Genomic DNA, 26344 nt, shown 5'->3' with positions numbered 1-26344 from the left:
AACTTGGGTCTTATAGGCTTTGACAAATACAGCATACTTATTACTGCAATGGCAGAAATACACATTTTTTGTCCATCGGCAATGTTCATACTGATGAATTCAGTGATAACATAAACAATTTGCATTTATTATACCCTGTTTTGCATTTTATCCATGTTCTCTGAGTGTAGAGCCATGTGTAACCTTAACAAGTTCCCTCTTATCTTTCCACAGGCAACCTAGCAACTACAATAACATTGATGCCTTTTTACATCCATCCTTGAACCAAAACTGTACATTGATTGGCTGTTCTAACCTTGGCATCTTTGTGTGAGGAGGCAATGTGATGAGTTCAAGATAAGCTCTTGAATAGCTTATGCAAAGGTACCTTAATCTCTTGGTGAAGAAAACTACAACCTAGAACAAGTGAAAGTGTTCTCCAAAATCTAGAAAGGTAATGTATACAAAAATAAGTGAATTTAAAATAACCATTGCACCATTTTCGTTCATCATTTTCTGTTAAAGTTCTTCATGATTCATTTGAAGGTTGGGGTTGTCCTGTCTGTGACTATTAATAAACATTGCTGCTTGCCAGGAATCTGCGATGAATGTCATGTAGTTTCAGCTGTTGATACATGTTCACAGTTCATCAGTTTTTTAGCATTCCAATCACTGCAAGACTTTGCCAAATAAACTTTGCTTGTGTCCCTTAATTTATATGAAGCTGCTTTGATCGCAGTGACCACTTTAAGTACAGCTGCTACTTTTAGTTCACATTTGGTATATGTATCTGTACCAAAGAGAGCTTGTATGGTAGATCAACGGCATCTGTATGTATTTATGTATGTATGTTAGTATATGCTGATGTATGTCCGTCAACATCAAAAACTCCAAAATTCGCAGCACCTACCATCTTAGTATTTGGTGTACAGTTGCACCCAGGGTTGGAGATGTGAATTTGTTCAAATGAACATGTCAGTGTCAAAAATATGCAAATGAGGTTAAAAAAAGGAGAAAATCCTGCAAATTGCTAAAACTCTGTAACCACAGACCAGGTTTGGTTGAAATTTGGTATGCAGGTCCTCTATGATAACATTAAGTATATTTGTTCAAAGTTTGGTAAAATTTTGATAGTTGTATTTTTGGTGCAATTTTTCCCTTTTTTGTTCAAAAAATCTCTGAAAGTGCTCATCCCATTGATTTGAAACTTTGCATGCATGATCCTACCATAGGGTTAGCCTCTGTCAGATTTGACACCAACGTTGCATTGAGCAGTGATGTGAAACCGTCAGATAAATGTCGACAAAATAAAACAACAATATGCCAGAGAGAGAGAGAGAGAGGGCGAGAGAGAAATTTACACTGTCGAGAACTGATTATAGTCTCTCGGATATGGGTATATCAACTTATGCCTCATCCATCGAATGGCCAGTGACAAAGTGGCACAGATCGCTCTGTCAGTAATCACGGTCACTTTGATTTTGACATAAAGCATATACAGTGTTCTTCCCAGAAAAAAACCAGGATGACCAATTTGCATAGCAAACGATATGTAAATTAATTCAGATTTGCATATATGTTAATTAACCACACCGTACACTCACACTCAGAGTTTTCAAAGAATACTTTGTCATTTTCAAGTATTTCTTTCTTTTTTGAAGCACTAATTCAATATTACATTTGTTCAGTTATCAAAATAATTACATCAGTTGATAAATTCCAGGATAAAGTTATATGAAATTCATACACAGAGAACAGCAATCATTCCATTTTTTCTGTCAAATACGTCGGTTCTTCATTGCAAACCACTTGTCAGCAGCTCTCACATGGTCAAACTTCAACTCCTCTGGTCCTTCTACAGCAACAAACAGCAGCTGTCTGATAGTCTTCTCACTTATCCTGTTCCTGAGCGTAGTTTTCAACCTTGCCAAAGCAGAGAACCCTCTCTCACAATCTGTAAATAAATGAAAATAATCAGTGAACTATGATAATAAACAGATTTTGGTATGCCTAATAATTGATCAGCGTCTTACTCTATCTGCCCTAAAAGTGCCACTTACAACTCTAATCCTTGTGTTATTGAGACAGCTTTTCAAGTTGTCAAGAAATCATCTTAGTAACACTTACCAATAGTTGAAACAGGTAACACACAAGGGCAATGGCTGCTAAGTTGTGGAGATTTGGTGTGAGGTCCTTGAACTTGGATACCACTGTGGTCAACATCTTTATGAAGGTAAGCTGAGAATAGACATCTTCCATAGCAACCTTCAGCCAATCTCACTCTGACAGTACAGCCATCTCATTCAGCTTGTAGTGATTGATCAGTATCTACAGGGAAAAAAGAAAACAAACAAACAAACAAACAATTTATAAGCTATAACTTGGAATAGTGTTATTGCTGCTTAAAATTGCATGTGTTCGAAACTTTTAGAATTCATCAATGACTTTGATTCAAACCTACCAGAAGTTTTTAGTCCCCACGGACACAGTGCGACGGGGACTTATAGATTGGGTCCTGTCTGTCCTTCCTTCCGTCCGTCCGTCCGTCAGCATCCGTTTCTCTGTCACCCCTGAGCCAATTTTTTTCAAACTTTGTGCAAGGATAAAGTACTGTGGCATACATATGCACGTCACTTTATTTCTGGCAAAGTCAATCAAAATTTTATTTATTATTTTTACCATAATTTGGCGATGTCAGTGAATTTACATGAAAATTCTGCAGTCATCCATATCAATGTGCCCTCTAAGCCAATATGACGTGCCATGATGCAAAAAAAATTCTCTGTGACGCAAGAAAAGTTTGAGTTGAATAGGAAATAATACATGGTGACTCAAGAAAAATGAGCAAATTTTCAAATTGACTCAAAAGTTTTCTGTAATCCTGTTAGTTAGAGGGCAAACTGATCCATATTTAGTAATAGTAAATACAGTATTTTTTGGCTTGGCATATAATTACTTAACACTTTTTATGACCATTGTTGTGTTGCATTGTGCTACACAAATGTTTACTTTATTACTTCTAAATCTTGGTGAGAGTGTGGGACAAGATTAAGACTGGCACTTTATACAACTGATAATTTTAATGAGTTTGCTAATTCATCTGTACAAGCTTTGCATTTGTATTTCTCTGTCTAATATTTTCCAAGATGTTTAATTGATAAAGTTTATTTTGACGTGATAATACCATGTCTACTTTTCATGTAATATGTTTGCTAAAATCAGATCTAATTTCTCTTTCAGATAACTCTTACATGGCATTAGCATGACAGAGAACGACATGTCATGATGTATGAATGGTGCAAAAGGGGAGAAGTTATATAGGTTACAACTCCATCACAAAAGACAACAGTTACTGTTGAAAACATGCCCAAATCAAGGAGAATGGCAACTGCTGCTTTGCTTCAGCTAGAAGACAGTGCATATTTGTAGATTTGTCTGAAACTTGTGAAAGCTCCAGGCAACATTCTTTAACTTCTGAAAAAAGGAATTGTTATCTCCATGACTTTGAATCCCATTTCTGTTGGAACCTGAGATTTTATCAAAGGATGACAATAAAGGTGTTATTAAATGAAGTATTAATTTGTGTTTGTACCATCATTCAGTGTAGTCCATACATTTACTAACAAATTTTGAAATTTACTAAAAACTTTGAGACTCAGTTCGTAAATTTACTAAGTATTTTCAGAAGCCAGAGGAAACACAGCAAAGCATGCAAACAAACACATTTTGCCATTGTCCACCAAGCAACAAGATCAACAGAAAGATCTCTCTGGAGATACTGTATGTGTAAAATTGCAATAGACCTTTCCAAAGCAGTTTGCTGATTGGTAATAAGTTAACTAATTAATATTTAATGACTTTCCTTGCAAATTGTGTTATCATGGATTGCTACAGATGAACTGGATGAGATATATTGAAATAATGATGGAATCTGCAAGTTTGTATTTTTGGGGCAATGTTTGCCAACTTTGGTTTAAAAATGTGTTTCTCCAAAGCTATATGTCTCATAGCTTTGAAATTTGGTACACAGGTTGCTACAGATGAACTAAATGTGAGATATTGAAATAATGATGACATCTGCAATTTTGTATTTTTGGGGTATTATTTGCCATTTTTGGTCAAAAAATGTTGTTTCTCCAAAACTACTTGTTTGATAGCTTTGAAATCTGGTATACAGATTGCTGCAGATCAACTAAATGTGATATATTGAAATAATGATGACATCTGCAATTTTGTATTTTTAGAGCAATTTTGGCCAATTTTGGTCAAAAATGGCAACAAAGGTCTTGACGTCTACATTGTACGTATTACAGTATCAAGGGTTAAAAGAATCGTGTGGTCGAAAAGAGCTGAACTGAATACTGTATACTCTCAAATATTCAATGAAAGTGTTCACTGACAGATTTTGTCTTTTTGTATGATTACAGGTTGCCCCTTGTGTTTCAAGATGATTCGCTCCAGACTGAAATGCCTCCTGATAGTAGCAGTGTGTACTGTGCTTGTCTTTGTAGCTTTTATTGGCTCAAGTACCTGGTACAGATCATCTGATAACCAGCAAACAGAATCTGAATACGTTATTAAACTGATGTCTTCAGGCGATCAGCTTGGAAGAGCCATATATAATCCTGTTCATTTTGACCAAGTTAAGGAGTTGCAAGCTCATGGTGGAGACAAGGTTAACGTTGAATATTTTACAAAAGCTGAAAATAAACCAAAGAATGAACACATTCAACCAGTAAGCAAAGACAGAATTTCAGTACATACACACACTAAAGAACAGCCAGAAGCTACAACTGAAAATGGGATATTTGGCATTTTAGATGAATTACAAGATGTGAACAACAAAAGTCCAGCTGCCACCAAAAAGCAACAAGTTCATATTCTCATATATACGAAAAGGAGGTGTGGATCAAGTTTCCTTGGACAGATTTTTAATAATAATCCAGATGTGTTCTTTCAGTTTGAACCTTTGAAATTATTAGAAACCTACATGAATTATTCAAAACTGCAGGAACATGCCAGTGACCTGTTAAAGAACATATTCAAATGTGATCTTAAAAGTGCTTACCCTCTAGTCAATTTTTATAACAAAGAAAAATTACACCGTTGGTCAAGTAAACTGCTGATTTCACCACCATTTTGTAATTTGCAAAATCTAACAAGATATTCCATATCAAAATGTCCTGCGATACAGCAACGTGAATTTTTAGAAACATGTCATCAAAGCAAGCATATTGTTATCAAAATCATACGAGTTATTAACTTGAGAAGCTTGGCTCCTCTGCTCATGGATCCTACTTTGAATATTAAGATTGTACATCTGGTGAGAGATCCCCGTGCCATTTATACTTCAAGGGTGCAAACTGAAGGCTTGACCTATGATTTTGATCACCGACAGGAAACAGAGATAGGAAAGCTGTGTAAAGGAATGATAGAAAGTCATCAAGTTTCTCAAGAGCGCCACCAGTGGCTGAGAAACAAGTACACCTTGGTTAGATATGAAGACTTAGCTAGAAATCCCATGCAAACTGCTGAAAAGTTGTACAAGGACATCGGATTAGGACAGCTTCCGGAAGCTGTCAAGTCATGGATCAATATCAATTCAAATGTTGATCCTGGAAGTGTGGATAGGTATTCCACACAAAGAAACTCTTCTGCTATTGTTCAGGCATGGAGAGGAAAACTTCCTTTCAATGTTTCAGAGCAGATCGAGAACGTAAAAGTATGTGCTGAAGTACTTGACACTTTTGGATATGGACGTCCAAAAAGCAAAAAGGAACTAACAGACATGACCCTAAGCCTTGTTCGATCCATTCCAACTGTCTGAAACCCAGACATGTCTCATTGGTAGTAACAGATTGATTTACTCAGGGACACACAAGAAAGGAACCTGTTATTAGCTCTGATCTCAGTGATGTTGATCTTATAAGATAGTGTGATTGTTCATCAGGGTTAGTCTTCCAGCTATTTTGCACTTAACCTCTGAAACAGCTCATTAAAATTCTTTCATATTTTGTTTTATAATTTGCACAAATTTAACATGTTGCTATGGGTAACCTGACTTTGAGTTGTTGAAACAATGTGGAAATTGCACATGCAATTTTCAAACAACGACAAAATTGCATTTGTAATTTTCAAACTATGACAAAATTGCTTATACAAATTTTAAGGGCATCATTGAAAATTTTTGGTCAAAACAACCTGTGACATCATTGGTACATTGGATTTTAAATTTGATCTTTAACTTTTCCCGATGCCCTCATTAATTCAAATGTGTGAAATTAACATAAAGATTGAGATTGTAAGTTGTTAGAATATTTTCACCTTTTTGTTAATTTCAGTTCTCCAAAACAGCTTATCCCATTGTCCCAAGACATTCTAAGGAATGACCCTATCAGTTATGTTCAAATTATGATGAAATTTCTCATTTCTATAAATTTGGGGTATTATCTCATCTCAGTTTATCTAACAAAAAACTTACCTCTGAAATGTTTCTGATAGCTTTCAATGAAATGCTCGGCTTCCTATTGATGCCTTTGTATAAGTTCACTATATGAGCTGAACTGAAGTAATTCATTTATAACTTTAAGCATTTTGTTCAATAATCTTTCTCATTTAAATTGCTCATCTAACAGTGCTAAATTTGGTTGTACAGTTCATAGGGTGGCTTCAGTCAGCTTTGTTAGTCCCTGTGAAGTGATGACTTCAGTCAGCTTTGTTAGTCCCTGTGAAGTGATGACTTCAGTCAGCTTTGTTAGTCCCTGTGAAGTGATGACTTCAGTCAGCTTTGTTAGTCCCTACCAAGTGATGACTTCAGTCAGCTTTGTTAGTCCCTGCGAAGTGATGACTTCAGTCAGGTTTGTGTAGTCCCTACCAAGTGATGATTACAGTCAGGTTTGTTAGTCCCTGTGAAGTGATGACTTCAGTCAGCTTTGTTAGTCCCTACCAAGTGATGATTTCAGGTTTGTTAGTCCCTCTGAAATGATTACTTCAGTCAGGTTTCTTAGGTCCTGGTAAGTAACTTCTACATACAATCTTAGCCAAAGAATCTGAACCAAATCTGAATTAAACCATGTGAAAACATGTAAGGAAACCTCCTCCCCTGCTGACGCCTGTGTTACGTGCAGAGAAAACGAACAAAAGGGTGAACTCAGCAGTTAACGTTTAAACAAAATTTATTACGAAAATAAAACTAATTGCTAAGTCAGGGATAGAGTACAAGCTTTAAAAGTGTACAGACTACTTATCTCAGCTGGGACGGCAAAGCTCCAGTCTCAGAGTTGTAACAGTCAGTTGGATGAATGAACAGTCCTTGCAGGCTTGAAGCTGCACAAAGTCCACAGTATAAATCCAGCGTTGGCAGTGAAGGTCTTGAAAAGTCTTGAGAATGACTACTGCTGGAGTTTAGTAACACACAAGAGACACGATCCCAAAAGTCTGACTGGAAGCTGTGCACGTCCCTTTTATAAAGGCATATAAGAACAATCTAGAACTTTTATTGACATGCTAATTACTGTTCTAAAATTATCTCCCTTACACAACTAATTAACTTTCCAGAACATTCCAAACATGACTAATTGAATTCAAGGTTGTGAGGTCATCAAGGGCAGTGACCTTGAGAATGTTCTAGACTAATTGAACTCAGGTCATGATGATGTGTGGGGAAATGACCTACATAACACACCCCCTCTTCAAAAAAAGAAAATTTTTCAAAGAAAAATCTTTCTTTTACAAATGTAATCTTGAAAAGGATTTAAGTACTCAAATTTTGTTTTACTCTAAAGTAAAATTTCTTGAAAGTGAACAACAATAAACTCTAAATACGAGAAAGACAGTCTGCAATTAAATTGTCTCTGCCTTTGATATGTCTAATGTCAAGATTAAACTCCTGTAACATTAAACTCCATCTTAGCAATCTCTGATTTTTGCCTTTAAATTTCTGCAGAAAAACAAGAGGGTTGTGATCAATATAAACCACTATTGGCTGATTTGAAGAAGTAACATAAACTTCAAAATGCTGTAAAGCTAATATCAAAGATAAACACTCTTTTTCAATTGTAGAGTAGTTTCTCTGGGATTTGTTAAATTTGCGTGAAAATAGCAAACAGGATGATCTACACCATGACTATCCTCTTGCAATAAAACAGCACCAGCAGCCGTATCACTAGCATCCACAGCTAATTTGAATGGCAAAGTGAAATCTGGTGCAGACAACACTGGAGCACTTTGCAGTATGGCTTTAAGTGTATCAAATGCCTGTTGGCATTGCTCTGACCAAACAAACTTTACTTTCTTTTTAAGTAAGTTAGTCAAAGGCTCAGTAATTGTGGAGAAATTTGGACAGAATTTTCTGTAGTAACCAGCCATACCGAGAAAGCGCATCAGTTGTCGTTTGCAGTTTGGTATGGGAAAACTTGAAATGGCACTGATTTTGGCATCAACAGGTTTTACCTCACCCTGTCCTACAGTATGTCCGAGGTAAGTTACCCTCGCCCAACCAAACTCAGATTTGGCAAGGTTGACAGTCAACATTGCTTTACTCAGTCTCTCAAAGAACTTCCGCATGAGCTTGATGTGTTCCTCCCAGGTGTCACTATACAGGACGACGTCGTCAATGTAAGCTGCACATCCGTCTAGCCCGGATATGACGTCGTTGATCATCCGTTGGAACGTTGCCGGAGAGTTCTTCATTCCGAATGGCATCACCTTGTACTGGAACAATCCGTCTGGTGTAACAAAGGCGGATATTTCACGAGCACGATCCGTCAAAGGGACTTGCCAAAATCCCTTCAGTAGGTCAAATTTCGTCACATACTTGGCTTTTCCCACTCGGTCGATGCAGTCATCAATCCTCGGGATTGGGAAAGTGTCTGTCTTTGTTAAAGTGTTGACCTTCCTAAAGTCCGTGCACATACGATAACTGTGATCTGATTTTGGAACAAGTATGCACGGCGAACTCCAGTTACTTTTACTGGGTTCAATAAAGTCATTGTCCAGCAGGTATTTGACTTCTTCCTGGAGATATTTCGCTTTTGTTGGATTCAGTCTGTATGGATGTTGTTTTACAGGCTTACTGTCCCCAACATCAACGTCGTGATAGATGACGTTTGTCCTCGTTGGAACATCTTGAAACAGGTGTTTATATTCATGGAGCAGTTCTTTCACCTGTTGTTGTTGTTCTGGCTGGAGGTGTGCCAACTTTGTAGACTCCAGCTTCTCCAGGATTTCTGAGTTCTGAAGCTTGACCGAGCCCAGCTTTGAGTTTAGAGTATTATCACTCAAGTCAGTTTCAGTATCACTATCTTCATAATGTTTGAACTGACTGCACTGACAGGCTGAGTTATAGTAGGATTATCCCTATCCAAATATGGCTTAAGCATATTTATGTGACATAGCTGTTTTTGTTTTCGCCTGTCAGGTGTTATTATGATGTAATTTAAATCACTCAATTTCTTATCAATTAGGTATGGCCCAAAGTAACGAGCATGGAGTGGTTTGCCAGGAATTGGAAGTAGAACAAGAACTTTTTGACCTGGTTCAAACTTCCGTTTTGAGGTGCTTTTATCATATTTGGTTTTCATTGACTGCTGAGATGACTCAAGATTTTCTCTGGCTAATTCACATGCTTTAGAGAGTTTTGTACAAAAATCTGACACATATTGCAAAATATTCAGACAATCATCATCGTCTGATAGGAATTTCTCTTTAACGAGCTTAAGTGGGCCACGGACTGTATGTCCAAATACAAGCTCAAATGGGCTAAAACCAAGAGACTCTTGAATTGACTCTCTAACAGCAAAGAGCAAAAAATGAATTCCTTCATCCCACTGCTTCTCTGTGTCAAAACAGTAGGTCCTAATCATGTTTTTCAAAGTTTGATGAAATCGCTCAAGAGCACCCTGACTTTCTGGATGATAGGCGGATGACCTATACTGTTTAATGCCTAGCTGATCCATTACTTGTTGAAAAATTCCAGACATAAAGTTGGAGCCTTGATCGGACTGGACACATTTAGGGAGGCCGAAATAAAGTGAAAAATTTGACTAAAGCTCTCACTATAGTCTTTGTCTTTATATTTCTCAGTGGTATGGCTTCGGGGAACCGAGTTGATGTACACATAATTGTCAACATGTACTCATTTCCTGATCTTGTTTTTGGTAGGGGCCCAACACAGTCTATTAGTATCCTACTAAATGGTTCTTGAAATGCAGGAATTGGCTGTAAAGGGGCCTTTGGAATGGTCTGATTTGGCTTTCCTACCATTTGACATGTGTGACAAGTTTTACAGAAATGTGCTACATCCTGCCTGAGATTAGGCCAATAAAAGTGACTGAGAATTTTATGATAAGTTTTCCTGACTCCTAAGTGACCAGCCCAGGGGGTTTCATGGGCCAGGCGCAATATTTCAGCACGATAGGGCTTTGGAACCACAATTTGATGTTTTATAGCCCAATCGTCATCAACCAAAACATCTGGAGGTCTCCATTTACGCATGAGAATACCAGATTTTGTATAATAGGAAACAGAGCTATCTGAAGTTTTACCTTCATCATCTACCCTGTCAAACAAAGACAAATATCTGGGTCTTTGTGTTGTTCTGCAATGAGATTTGATCTAGAAAATGTCTGACTTTGGTCAGCAGAAGTTTTACTGGAAGTTTCAAATCCACGAGGGATAACGGAATGATCCGTGTCAAACACCTGACTGAGGAAGGTGTCATTTAAGTCAACATCTGTGACATTATTTTTGAGAGTATTTTGATTCTCAGAAGTTTTCTTTGACATGGCTCGAGTAATGGCACATGATGGGAAAAGGCCGGGAATGTCTTCCTCTATTGGCTCTGGATTTTGATCTAAACTAGGATTATCAGTCACAAGTGGATTAGTAATGACCTTGTCCCCAGCAAGGTCGTTTCCAAGAAGAAGGTGAATCCCTTCAAAAGGCAAAAAAGGCCTAATACCTAAAGTCACAGGTCCAGAAACAAAGTCCGAAGACAAATAGACATTATGGAGAGGAACAGGAATGTAGTCATTACAATCTACCCCTTAATAAGAACTTTAGAACCTGAAAATGACTTTTCAGAAAACGGCAGGGTATCTGCCAACAAAAGAGACTGGGAAGCCCCGGTATCTCTTAAAATTTTGACAGGGGTAGCGGAAGAGAAATCACTAGAAAGTGATATAAAACCATCATGAATGAATGGTTCGAAAATACCCATAATGCTATCTTGAGAAGAATTGACCTTGACCTCATTAATTGGGGATGAGAGGGGTTTAACCTCAGAAAATGTGTTGCACACATTATTAGACTCTAATTGAGTTGATGAAGAAATAAAGCCGGTGGGCTTAGATCCACTTTGACCACTTTGACCTTCACGTTTTCTTTTCAATTTGAAACACTCTGACATTAAATGGCCGTCTTTCTTACAATAATTACAAGAAAGTGTACCGAACTGTTTGTCAGAAGGAGATTGAGACTTGGGATCTGATGATGTGGGAGTGTTACTTGAATTTTGTGAACTGTTGTCATTTGATTTTCTACCGTCCTTTGAGAAATTCTTGGATGAAAAGGAGGAGTTAAATTTACCTGCATTGTTTCTGTATGAAAAGGACTGGGATGGTTTGCTGAGAAAGGAAGATTTGTGGGTCAATGAATAATCATCGGCCAAACGTGCAGCAACCTCCAATGTATCTGCCTTTTGTTCATTGATAAATGTCTTGATGTCACTCCGGATGCACCTTTTAAATTCCTCAATCAAAACAAGCTGTCGTAATTTGTCATAATTCTGACTGACCTTTCCGAAGAACACCAACGATCAAACAGTTGTTCTTTTGTTCGAGCAAATTCAACATAAGTTTGATCCTTCACCTTCTCACAATCCCTAAATTTCTGACGGTAAGCTTCAGGCACCAACTCATAGCCCTTGAGAATTAATTCCTTCACAGAATCATAATCTGAAGCCTGCTCTACTGACAACTGAATGTAAATTTCTCTGGCTTTACCCACCAAAGCACTCTGCAAAAGCATAGACCAGGACTCCTTAGGCCAATTCAGACTCTGAGCAATTTTCTCAAAATGGAGAAAATATTTATCAACATCCTTTTCTTGGAAAGGGGGAACTAACCTGAAATGCTTAGTGATGTCAAAATTGTCTGAAGGGAAGAATTTTCCTGACTTTCCAAGCTCTAAACGTCTCATTTCTAACTGCAGTCGGTGTTCAGCTAATTCTCTTTCCTTTTCTTTTTCCTCTCTTTCTTTCTCCCTTTGTCTTTCTTCCATTTGCAATTCTTTTTCTTTCATTTCCAATTCCCTCTCTTTCTTTCTTCCATTTCTAATCTTTCCTGCCTTTCTTTTTCTTTCTGTCTTTCTTCCATTTGCAATTCTTTTTCTTTCATTTGTAATTGCATTTGTATTTTTTCTTTTTCTAATGCCAATTTTTTAAGCTCCAAATCTGCCTGTATTTCTAATTCTAATTTTTGAGTTCGAAGGAAGACTCAGGCTCATAATCTTTTAAGGCAGACTCTTCAAAATGGCCAGAATTAACTAAATGTTTTGCAATCTTGAACTGAATTTCTCGCTTGCGCATAGATCTTTTGACATCTACTTTAAGGAAATTGGCCAGTGCTATGAGGTTGTCTTTTCTGAGGGAATTAAATGTGTCCTGATCAAGGTCATCCATAAATTCGTCTGGCTTGAATTCCGCCATGATTGAATTTCGCTGAGTTCACAGTATACAGTAGTTTTGAAAAGGCTGTCAAAATGTTGTCAAACGGCTCAAAATATTCGTCTCCGGACGAGCCCCCAATTTTGTTACGTGCAGAGAAAACGAACAAAAGGGTGAACTCAGCAGTTAACGTTTAAACAAAATTTATTACGAAAATAAAACTAATTGCTAAGTCAGGGATAGAGTACAAGCTTTAAAAGTGTACAGACTACTTATCTCAGCTGGGACGGCAAAGCTCCAGTCTCAGAGTTGTAACAGTCAGTTGGATGAATGAACAGTCCTTGCAGGCTTGAAGCTGCACAAAGTCCACAGTATAAATCCAGCGTTGGCAGTGAAGGTCTTGAAAAGTCTTGAGAATGACTACTGCTGGAGTTTAGTAACACACAAGAGACACGATCCCAAAAGTCTGACTGGAAGCTGTGCACGTCCCTTTTATAAAGGCATATAAGAACAATCTAGAACTTTTATTGACATGCTAATTACTGTTCTAAAATTATCTCCCTTACACAACTAATTAACTTTCCAGAACATTCCAAACATGACTAATTGAAATTCAAGGTTGTGAGGTCATCAAGGGCAGTGACCTTGAGAATGTTCTAGACTAATTGAACTCAGGTCATGATGAGTGTGGGGGAAATGACCTACATGATGCCTGGCCTTATGGAGATGACAATTGTGCAATTTAAAGGAGCAGCATTTACTCGCCACGTTTTTCGGATTTCCTCACGGTATATTTACAATCTTTCTTTCTCTGATTAACATTTTCTTAAATCTTAATGTTGACATAGCATTTGTCGAGTAATTAGCTGGATGGTATGCTGGAGAGAGAAGAAATGAAACTTTGGTTTTCTATGCCAATTCCTTTCCAACTTGGAACAAGGATAATTAATACACTATAGCATACTATGCATGGCCGAATTTTTCCTGGTGTTGAGTGCACAATTAGGTGTTGCATGTATAATTAGTGATGTTTGAAGTAGCGTTGTTTTCAGACAGACTGACAAATTTGATAAAATTTTGTATAGATGTTGGTCATAAAAAGCACTAATAGCGCAGCACACAAAAACAGTATTTTGTCAATTAATAAAAATATTGCATATCTAATGAGTATTCATAAATTGATTGCAATATCAAGAAATACGGACTAACATTTGATGAAACTTGTCATAGATGTTGATGTACCAGAGCTATAGTAGTGTGCAAAGACTTTTAGCAATGTCATGTAAATTTACTTCTAATTTGCATATTTGATTAACTTTCTAATTAGTGTGATATGTCAATTAATGTGGCATCGAATTTGATGACACATACTTCAGATGTTGATCTCTTAGTCCTTTAATGGCTTCAAAACTTCACTTTTATGTTCCTTAGTTGCTAATTTGCATATTAATGAATTTTCTTGCATAATTATAGGAGTAATATGTTAGGAAATACTGCACCAAAGTGTTCAAATTAATAGCTCATATATGTATTGTTATTGTCAGGTTTACTTTCATCATCATATAAATAAAAACTTTTATGTAACTTTCTGTTGAACTTGATTCACTTCAATTACATTCACTCAACACCAAGTTCAACTGCTTGCAAACCACGCATTGGTATATACACATGACCCTATGCTCCCCACAATGTAAGGGTAATGTCACCTTCATTTACACCTCTTTACTTTACCACATTTCAGCTGATTCAGTGACACTGAGGGGAGTTAGGTTTCTTGTGCGTCAGCTTTTATTATCGACAGCCCCTTATCAAACTCAATTTGCTTCCTACTCAGATACCGTGTTAAATACTGCCACGCGTACGTACTGTGTCTGTTGTCTCCATCAATGAACTATGTTGGATGTCTCTATCACTAGACTGCTTCATATGCTAAACCAGAGTGAATTGTCTTGTCTATCTAAAAAGCTGAATTTATTTATTCAATTATTTTGTAAAATCTGTTTCTTAATCTATTTCTAATGAAATCCAACAGGTGAAGTCCAATAAGTGGATGCATATAAAAAAGTAAAACTCAAAAAGAACTATTACATGACAAGGCTACAGACAAGAAACAATACTTTACACACAGTGAACCCAAAAATCAATGGTACAGTTATCAAATTCATTCCATAATCTTAGATTAGGTTTTTCAACAAGAGATAAACAGTAAATAGCTAGGATTTACAATGTAATAATCCTAAAACTTGAAAACAGGTCAACATCAAACGATATTTAAAAGCATCCGAGATTAAAATTAGTATTTAAAGAGCTTGACAAAGCTGTTGCATATTATATTCTAAATAAATTTGAAAATTAGGGATGCCATGAAAGGATATAAAAATCAAACAAGTTATTGATGTCCAGACAATCAGCAATAAAATTGAAACACTCGTAAACAAAACAGAAATCTGAACTTCAATAAAGATCTAAAATTTGACAGCGAGTGAAGAGAGGTGTAAAATGAAAATAACAACAGAGACTACAACAGCATTGTACTTCAATCTTTATTTAGGAATTTCATTTGAAGCTGTTCTATTTGTTGTACAGAGACCAATCTACCAAGCAATAATTCCAGGATTTTCCGAACAAATGAAACATTAAGACTTTGTGCACAGCATGTGCATCAGTGACATCAGAACCTGTGTATAATGAAACCAACCCATTGATTGACTTTTTCAATAATCTGATTAGTATGGTGTGTGTACAAAACGTATACAATGGTTAAAAATATGACATCTTCAATTGCATCAATTAACTCTTGCAATTACTTGTAAGCTTATGGTTGAAAAACAGATAAATGCATAAGTAGAGCAACCAGCTTACTGCAGTGTTATGTGTCATATTGATTTCACACTGTCAAATCCTCTTTTTCCATTTCTTTGTGTGTTATATCTGTCCTCGGTAAAAGTGAGTTTGTCTGACTTCCGAATTGACCTGTGGCTGTGCAAAATCGATGAAAGGCAACCCAGGATACTAGTTAACCATTTCTGACAATAATCAGTACATTTTTGCATGGTTTCTCTACCCAACAGAGTGACTGTAATCTTTGCACAGTTACTGTACACCATGGAGTGACTATGATCTTGGCTTAGTAACTGTACCCCATAGAATGACTTACTTAACACAGTTGCTGTACTTCACAGAGTAACTGTAATTGTGGTATCTGAAATGGTTACAAAGCTGTAAGGTGCTAAAGCGATTGATACACAATAGCTGTAAATTTTGTCGCTATTTCTATTATTTTTGTTTAACAAAACAAGTGCATTTTCTCAGTTTTCTCCTGAAAGTATGTTGAAATACAAGGACTAGCTTGCCACTATAATGTATTGTGTATAATACTCAACATTATTGTTGAAATCCAGTATTAATTCTGGTTGTGACATACATTTCAGCTGGCCAAAATACCATAATTTACATTTTAAACACATACCAGTACATTTGCACTGTTTTGACAAGTTTAGAGCATGGCCTTCAAAAATATTCGCAGAATCTGATTAAAATTAAATGCAGAGATGATTTTATAATTTCCAACTTTACTTATTCTCAGCTTTCCTCATAGTCTCCCGGTCACTTTGGTCTCTACAAAAGATATATTGTACGAAAAAAGGGCTAAAAAGTACATGAAAAGTTACATCTGACAGAGATTTTAATTGACAAATGGCAACAATTTTTTGAAATGACTATGGTGATTAGGGACTGTTCAGAATTTACTTTGGGGAGGGGGTTTCAGGGGGGACCACCCATTTCCCCGAAGAAAAATTAAAGGGACCAGACCAAAATACCACAGTCTTTTAGGGGGACTTAGGGAAAACCACATCAATTCAATATTTGCCCAGAAGTCCTGATCTTTAAAACAGAGAACCTTAGTAGCTACCTCAGTGACAGATAAACTCCACAAGTGTAATTAAAGGGTTGTGCCACAAGTGTAATTAAAGGGTTGTGTTAGCACCAGATTGTCTCATTAGAAAATTTATCCATCAGATTACAATTTCAATGGAAAACAAAAGGCTATGACACCTCCATAATCCTCTTACAGACTAGAACAAAGGCGATCCCAGGGATCTCGAGCAGTGCCCATAAGCTCCTTTAGCTGCAAAATTTGGTAATATTCACAGTGGTTCGTTTTATACATCTACTGCAGTATCTTGTTCTCCTCCCTGAAGCGTCAAGATATGTCCAGTATTTAGCATGTCAACACAGACCATACAGTGAACAGTCAGCGTTGTCATTGTTGAAAAGAGATCTCGGATTAAGTAAAGACTAGAATTCATTTGCAAACAATAAAAATGGTCATTTTGGTGTGTATATTGCTATAACACTGCATTGGGTGTTCTATGTAGATAGAATAAAAAACAATTGTTGGGCGATACACAGAAAGTAAAACATTGAACAAATGCCAAAAGTTACACTGAGCAAATGTCCTTTTAAGATGGAGGACTACCCAATACCAAGAATATAGTCATTTTCTAGAGATCACATTTGTTGTAGCTGAAAGGATGAGAATAAAGATGGCCAGAAAAATGTAGAGGATACTAACACGATTGGAACTAATTTGGGATAATTGGATTTTCATATTTTTCAAATTTCTCATAAGTGTTAGGTGCCGTACAGTTGAATTGTGCAACATTACAAATTATTCATAAAAACAAGTGTTTAACTTAAAAAGAAAAGCAGTTGAGAATACATTTGCAGATTAAAATGACATTACTTCACCATCCAATTATCCCAAATTAGTTCCAATTGTGTTTACTTAAGAATTAAGAGTGGCAATTGTTTTCTTTGAACAGGTCAATTTGCAATAAAGTCACTATGTGGAGTTCAAAATCACAGGGTAATGGATTGTTGAATGTAAATTATCTCAAGAAGTGATTGGGAACAGCCATTTTACAAGCTACAACATAAAATGTATCTGATTTCTGGAAAATGACAATATTCTTGGTATTGGGTAGTCCTTCACCTTGAAAGTCTGTACCTGCCCCAGTCAAATGTTTGCAAACTTTTTCAATTCATTTCTTCCTATGGGAGAGTACTTCTGGAAAAAGTGAGAGAACTTGTCTAGTCAGTGAACTCACCCTGCTTTGTATATTATTTCTATTATTTCTTCCTCTGAGTACTTGCTAGTAGTATTTAATGTTAAAAACAACTTGGCAACATTTACAACCAAAGTGTTTGATGATAAAGAACACTGATATAACAACATTCGGGACAAAGTAATCGTCAAAATAATCAAGAAAAGGGCTATAAAAGGGATTATTTATAGTGGACATAACAAAAGAAGCATTCATGTTTAATAATTTTCTTCAGAAATTTACAACCTGATTTGTTCGTTTGCCTTCCCAAAAGTGTGCCACTTGCAGTCCCTACAAAACATGCTATATGGCCACTTAATTGTAACTCTGAAAGATTTAGTTATATCATTGATTAAACGACCGCTGTATTGTTCCTACAAAGTGTGATAAACTTGTCAGACTCTCTGTGTCTTAGTGTGTAAGCATGCATGTATATATTGGGTGAAGGTGGAAAAAACCCAGGGAATATGAGAGGTACCATAGATTTTCTCCATAATTTACTAGGGTGGACCATGGAAAAAAAATCACCAGGAAAAATAGAAAATTCTCTGGCCTTCCCCCTGGAAGTAAATTCTGAACAGTCCCGTCAGTGACATATTGTAGATGAATACTTACATTACTTGGTTGGGGTAGTGGATTCTCAACTTGATGTCGTTCTTGACTTCGGCATCTGCCTAGTATTTCTGGATCTGGATTCTCTGAGAATCCTCCAACTCAAAATCCTTGACACGTTCTCTGTATTCCTCATCATCTTCAAAGTATCGAGCTCTCTGGACAATTAACATCTGTAAAGCATAGATGTAAAGAGTTGTGAACAATCTCACAAAATCACCGATACAGTGTTTAAGTTTCATGTAGTCATCTGTTTATCATCGTAAAATTTGGCTTAAAGGGAAACCATCGTCGGAACTGCACCTGAGCGAGTTTCTTGTTTACAAAAATTAGTTCACGCACGATATCTAGATTCATCTCATCATCATAGCTGCAACATTTAAATTAAACGATGTAGATTATGACAGACATGTTTTAACTTTCATCAATCACCATTGTACCTTGGATACAGCATTTACATTGGTCGTATGGGTCCCATGCGACCTTTGAGTTCAGTTCCGACGACTGTATCCCTTTAAAATGACTTTGATTATGCCTTCCTTGCATGTAATGTTGCGTGGTATGTGTATCATTTGTAAAAACTGCTACGTTGACTTCGTTTTTATTTACTTTGCTGCGTTTCCATGATAACATTTTCATAAGTGAATACGTAAACAAAATCACTTCATTCGTTTCTATTGACTAGAAAAAGGGCGAGTTACATTGTAAACTTGTAGTTTAGTGAAAACGTTAGACTGGAGGTCCGTCGCTCGAGGGCGCTCTCTACGCTCCCCATCTTACGAGGTGGGTGTAGGGAGCGTCCTCGAGCGACTGACCTTTCTAGTTTATGAAAACGTTTACTGATTCTTGAATTCTGCACATTTTGCTCAATTGTGAATTTAGCATGAATTTATTTGTTGGACAATTAATATCTCGTTTCGTACTATGTAACAGTGGAGTTTGAATATCATCTTTTCTGTAAGTTTACTTTGTTTGTACCATGGAGGTAGTAGAGACTACCTCCATGTTTGTACTAACCTCTTTGTTGGTGGCAAAAAATCGAAGGAAAATGGTGGCGCCCCATAAGAAATGAGTGAAAGGTGTGTGTTTAATCAATAACGTAACTAACACCCCTCCCTCCGGCCCATCTAATGGTGAAAGCAAACTTTGCACGAGCCGATTACATTACGGAGTACAAAGTTTGCTTGAGTCCATTATTGGCCAGGTGCGGGTATGTTAATGCTATTATTTTGGTTTTGGTAATGCCATTTAATTTGTAGAAGTAGAAAATATATGGGGCCACAATCCTGGATAATGGAATACATTATCGGTAATAATGTGGTGGATGACGACACAATATTTACTAGTACAAAGTTATAACAATAGATATCTTGGCGTGCACAGGCAGATAAAAACAGAAAAGTAAAATAGTAGGACATTGTCGATTGATAATTTAGTTTATAACATAAAAGACATAAAAGGTTAAAGGAAGATTTAGACTCAAATATTTGTTCATTTGTTCAAATTGTCACCATCTCTCTAGTTTTAACAGTAAATTCCTTTCGCGTGAACTCCAGCATGCTCAAAAGTAATGTCAAAGCTGAACACTCCATGCTTTAAAACATGGAATTTCCAATTGCATCATTGTGAATGAGTCAACACTTTGCAGGATACATCCTCTATAATCTTGAAAGAACTAAAAAGAATCACTACCTCAGCAAAAATGCAAACGGCAAACAAGTAGACAACCCGAAGTGGATTGGTTATCATTGCCACAGCAAGATGCACCACTCGTGTCCTTGAGAATACCATGAATTATATTATTGCAGATGCAATTTTCTCACTGCGAATGGAAAGCAGTTGGAAACGATATACTCTCAGATGTACACCACAATTTCTATAGAATGAGCAGCTTCATTTTTGTATAATAAATGGGTGATGTACTCTTCATGACAGACAATAAAGGTATTACAGGTTATCATTAGAGAGCAGTTTTTCCAATCAAATTTAGAAAATTATCCATCATAGTTGAGACGCTGCTCCTCGGAGCGATGATATGGATGCTTTGGATAAGTCCATCTCAGAAAGAAAGAGGTATTTTAGAGTGAGACCTTTCCTACTACTGGGTCCACTGTTCCACAGAGGGGCTGCATATACATCGGTATTTTCCAAGGCTGTGTTCTGGTAACGCACGGCCACAAGGAGGAAGGGGGGGGGGGGGTAAAAATCGGCGCTGCCCACAAGAAAGAGTATAGGTTACAGGTGTTTCATAACAGGTTAGGTGTTCATGCTGTTCTGTGTTACTTTTTATGTGCTTGGATGCATGCACTGCAACAATATGTTATGAGAAATTGATGGGAGAGTTCTCAACACACTGATCATGTTGGGGGGGGGGGGTGTCGGTTTCACCAATTTTTTGGGTGGCTACACTATTTTCTAAATTTGATTTTGTTCACTATTTTAGAAATGATGGGTCCACTATTTGTTTCCAACTTTTTTGTGGAGTGGGTCTTGGTCCAGTGATTTTGTTTTTCATTTTGGGAGTCCACTTGGTCAACCATTTTAAGAAATTGAGAGTCGCACTATTTTATCTCATTTTTTGGGTGTCCACTACTCTCCAGAAGTCGAGAGTCCACTATTTTTTTTTAATTTGCTGGGTCCACTATTCTCCAGAAAAGGTAGGCCCACAATTCTATATAAACCAGAGGTCAACCGTATTGAAATAAGGGGTCCGCATTTTTTTATTAAGTGTGGGATGCCTTCTCTTCTTTAGAATGAGATATATCGTTAGATTGCAAGTTATTTTTTTAAAGATGACCTTCATACCATTCTTACCGTAATATCTCCTCTTCCGGTCCGCGAAGTACCTTTATCAAGTCACCGCACAGTTTACAGTTATTCCAGTATACCAGTACCGTTGCCTGAAATGGAAGAAGCAAAATATTTTAATCATGCTGAGAATGAATACCGGCCAAGTCCGATAATTTGGCCACTGGTATATCTTAGCCCATTGGTTAACAAACAATTTTTCATGGGACATACGCATCGCGCTGTCTATGATATTATATGGTGAAAGCATTTAGTCATGTTTGTGATTTTGTTTCGAATCTACGTTTTTTTATCCCAGTAGTGTTTACTGAATACGATGATTTTGTGGGAGAAACCTTTGGATTTCTCAGCTCATAGTTACCCTAATCTATGACCTGAAACGAAAATGTTGTAAAACGATTTCGTTACGTTGCAGCGATGATACTCTATACGTACCATCGTTATCAGCACTAATGCCATTTCAATGAAGATAACAGCACTCGCAGGATGTGCTTCTAGACAACTCTAAGGAAAAAAAACCCGAAAATACATAAGCCATCTAGCAATTGATTGGAACCTCCGACTATATGCACTGAGTTTGACACGTCGACGTCCAGTTACTTTCGTTTGACTCCGTATCAAATACTGCTACATCAAGTGAAGTTACAATATTGTAATCTATTACATTTCTCTGTAAACAAAATGTTCTACGCCAAACCTTGGAAGTTTAATGACAGATTGTCTTTTACAAAACAAACATTCACTTCTCCGCTCAACCTGTTCACTCGTAAAATAAAGAGTTGTAGAAAAAGAAAATTTAATTTTCATAAAAAATCCAAAAGGAAAAAAAAAACTGGCAATGACAGTATTCTGCCTGATTTGTTTTCTCTAGATTTGAATTGAATTAGACTGTAAAGCACAGTGATGTGAGGGCGCTCAGTACCTCCGCCCCGAGAATTTTCAGGGGGCGGAGTAGTCTGGCAGAGACCCTGCGATTTGCGTTCTTCCCTGTTCATGCTGTTCATGTTGTTGGAACACGCGCGCGCCCTTCAGGGCGCGACGCGAATCCCAGGGTCTGGACGTTCTTGCAAGCGACCGGTCGGATTTCTGCCTGATCCGGGTACTTTATAAAACTCCACACATCCGTTAATCAAATAAAAATGACAAGTACCATAGCCAAATAAAATTAAAAATGAAAAATAAAACCATACCGCGTATATAGGTTTACTGGCTACTAGTATATATTCTCTCCGCCCAGTTAGATAAGTGTTTCTTTCGAAGTCACAACCCTTATGAATATTCATGTACTTGCAAAAACCGACAGTCGCTGTGTCTGGCACGGGGTCTGGCAACGCGTAGCCTTCGAATGCAGTCCCATCGTGGGCGCGCACAAAACAAGGCACAGCGACTGTGGAGAGTCTAGGGGCGGAGGTACGGAGCGCCACACGTCAATTTTGTCTGAGGTGCGTTCTTCCTCAACAAGCAATTATGATTATAAAATATCATCTCAGAGATAGAAGGCATGTAATGCCAATTTTGATCACCTGTTCATGTGTCGATTCACTGGCAGCTGCCCTTTAAAATACCCGAATGCAACGCACGGTATTATCCAACCACTATATACAACATCAATTCGACATTAGGTGACGAAACCTTGTTATAATATGCGCAGTATTACTTGTAAATATTCATCCAACCCATCTGAACTGTTCCAGTGTTCATTGTCTGACTGTAGTATGTGAAATGTGATGATCACCTTGCAGTTTTACGCCGATACGCAAACTACTTGAGACGAATGAAGAATTGAATACTTAAGTTCAACATCCTGAAGGTATCGCTCAGTAACACCACTTGATTGAATATCACTAGTAATTCACACAGTTTCTGTTGAAACAACAACAACAACAATAACAACAACGAAGGGTTTAAGATAGGACTTTGATTGAATGGAAATCGTTCACGTTCCTATTGAACGTGACGACAGACATATTCTGGCACAAGGAAAACATTCTCATGAAATTATTTCACTTGACTCTAAAACTGTTAATTGCTGATGATACTGAAGAAACTTGAAGGAAACATTATAATTACGTCATTAATAAACAATGCGCTTAACAAAGGGAGATGAGAACGTAGAAAATAGTCCAATTTATGGACGGATCGTATAGGAATTTATGACATCTCTATAAGCTCAGGTATCGCCAACCGCCGCAGAAACTTTTAAGTAATACTTTATAAAAACTACACAATTTCATTGTGATAAGTTTGTCATGTCAACATTTATTTATCTGTTCTTTCCTAACAAAAATTGACAACATTTTAACATGACATCAATGGTATCAAAGACATGCTGCCTTCCCTTGTGAGGACATCATTGTACTTGATGTAAAGTATCTGGTGAATCTGTACAAGTATATGTTTATCGTCTTTCGCTATTTGCAGATGATTGTTTTAGAAAAAGTGAGCTAAATGATACTTCAATGAATCGGCTTTATATATGTTTCTCCTATTAAAAACATTTTCTTTTATAATTTCAGGAGTTTTCTGGAGTGAATTCATTGAAGACGTTAAGTAGAAGGGGTAAAAAAAGAGACAGTTGTGTGGATTTACAAAATTGGCATGAGTCGCCGTTTTGTGAACTTACAGGGGTTTCATTAAGAGCCGTCAGCCGGCGAAATTGACCGGTTACTCTCACGATTTCGCCGGCTACTTTTTCGGAAAATTGAACTCTTTCATAGCTAAAATATTGTTTAACTTCTGAAATGATACGCACAGGTTTCACAAGCTGTGTAATCAAACTTTTCAACGGCTTTTATGTGAAACAAAATTTAGAAGACGATCGACTACTACGATCGCCGTGTACTACGATGGAGCAAGGTCTTGCGTATACTGCCGCAATAAAAATCGGAATTGCAACGGACGATTCTATTGGCTACCTGAATTGCTGATTCCTATGTGGTGACCTTTACATACGCCAATGAAAACGGGCATACTACACCTGTCGGCCGTCGTTAGCTCGACTCGAAATGGTCGATGAACAAATGAAGACGGAAGCGATCGCAAGGGCAGGCTTCGCTGTACGATCCTCGGTTTTGAAGTGGACCAAGAAACAAGAGAAGGATAATTACGTGGATTTAAACTGTTTTCGAAGGCAATGACCTGATTTTTTTCTCACGAAAAAACTTCCCGATTACAGTTCGAATTTTAGTAAGCCGACGTGCGTTGCACTGCGGTAGGCTTAAATGTGAAGGTATATAACCAGCTGGACGTATGATATGTACCGCTTTTCGGTCTATCGACGCTAATAAGAATGTCGCCCAGAGTGGTTAAAATACGATCAAACCTCTAAATTCAATTCAAAACCGGTCGTCAGGTTAAATCCAAATGTGAGCTTCTGAACGTACAAATTTTCATATCCTATGTCAAGGTTCTTACTTCAAATAACCTTGAGGGTCTTTGATTCTACTTGCGAAATATGGTAATGATTGTCAGTTTTTATCATTATTGTTATAACACGATTGGAACTAATTCGGGATAATTGAATGGTGAAGTACTGTCGATTTAATCCGCAAATGTAGCGTCATCCACTTTTCTTTTTAAGTTACACACTTATTTTTATGAGTAATTTGTAATATTGCAGCATTCAGCTATAGCGCACCTAACACTTTTGAGAAATTTGAAAAAATGAAGATCCAATTATCCCAAATTAGTTCAAATCGTGTTTTATATTAATCATCCTTTTTACCTCCCCAGTGGTATAAAAGTTCTTCATCTACAGATTTCCATAGCAAACATTATGGTTCTTAATTTTAAGCATAGCATTATACATTAATGGAAAGTGTCTCATTTACTGTGCTTAAAATGTGAGTGTTTCATTTAGGATGGCATCGAAAAGGGGATTTTCCCCCTTGACCAGAAAATTTCGGGGGCATTTCACCAGTTCATGTGTTCTACTTGTACCTCTAAGGGGTGACTGGCACCATTTCATTGGGGGGAGTGGTCCCCCTTGACAAATAAATTGGGGGTGCCAACATTTCAACAGAGGGGGAATCCCCTATCGCCATGTCCAGATGTAACACAGTATAATATCATCTACATATCAAATTTATATCATTAATAATAGTGAATTATTATAGTTTACCTCCTAAAAGTATAGAGGCTCTAAAGACTTCAGTTTTCTTTGTTCAAAATATCGTCAACATTACCACATTTTATCATTTTTAATTATTAATTTTATCATGTTTAGGCCTAATCTCCCAGGAAAATGGCTTTTATGATATAAACACAAATTGCCCTGAAAATACTAGAAATTCAAGTGACTGCGAGCTGTAAAAAGTGAATTTTAGCTCATTTTTCAGGATTTCCAGCCTTTGGTTCCGCCTCCCGGACCCTCCCCCAACGACGACCGCTTTGTGGTCATGGCAGCTGCAAGCCGCCTACTTTTCCATTCTGGCCCCCTACTTCAAAACTTAATGAAACCATGTGAAGGCTAAATTTCCTCATTATGGGCATATGACCGTACTGGTGACAAAAGTGATTGAAAGATGTGAAATTTGCAAAAGGCACTGACGTTCACTTACCAGATTTTTCCTGCTGTCTAGCTGAGTATCGATGGCAATTATGAGTGGAAAGAAGGCCAGCGATAGAATAGCCTGTGTAAGCACCACGTAGAAATCTGATGTTAATCTACATATTATTGAGAATGAAACATCTGATGTTAATCTACATATTATTGAGAATGAAACATTTACTGGCCGTCCCTATTAAAGGTATACAGTCACCTGTAATCTAAATATGCCCATATATGGTCAAAAGGATGTTCCTGGGCATTCAAAATACCCATGTGAGGGCGCTGTTTTTAAAAAGCGGCCACCCACTTAAAATCTGTGATTGGCTAGATTTTCTCTTTCCATGGTAACTGTGGCAAAATTGAAACAGGTGACAGTATACCTTTAATACCATCTGGATTTCGCTGAGTGCGTACTTGATAGTGCAGCATCCTTCCATATTTTGATTGAAATCTACACTATTACCGTTTACTTGTCATTTTAAAGGATGGCCTTGACTATATTTTATATGCAGTCACCTTATACATGTATGCTGCAACGGAAAGCCATCTGCTGAAAACTCCATCATGCTTTCCTAAAATAATTTTGAGGGAAAAGAGTGCGCGTATTTTGTCAGGAGCACGCGC

The 26344-nt window shown here is 37.2% G+C and overlaps 1 protein-coding gene across 2 annotated transcripts in view; it reads left to right on the top strand.

The window, feature by feature from the left end:
* Window positions 1–25861, top strand: part of LOC139117960 (carbohydrate sulfotransferase 1-like) — a 35348-nt gene extending 9487 nt beyond the window's left edge. Inside the window, exons 2-3 of one of the 2 annotated variants that reach the window (XR_011548606.1) lie at window positions 214–433; window positions 23688–25861. Coding sequence is in view for 1 of the 2 variants with exons in the window: in XM_070681217.1 (XP_070537318.1) it covers window positions 4427–5806 (1380 nt within the window). In the remaining variant the exon portion in view is untranslated. Of the gene's footprint in view, window positions 1–213; window positions 434–4406; window positions 6297–23687 lie in introns of those variants that run through there. The other variant, XM_070681217.1, reaches the window with a different exon arrangement.
* The last annotated feature ends 483 nt before the right edge of the window (window positions 25862–26344 follow it).

Source organism: Ptychodera flava, chromosome 18 (genome assembly GCF_041260155.1).
Source record: "Ptychodera flava strain L36383 chromosome 18, AS_Pfla_20210202, whole genome shotgun sequence".
NCBI lineage: Eukaryota > Metazoa > Hemichordata > Enteropneusta > Ptychoderidae > Ptychodera > Ptychodera flava.
The sequence above is the reverse complement of the archived record's forward strand: the minus strand, read 5'-3'. Positions and strand labels throughout refer to the sequence as shown.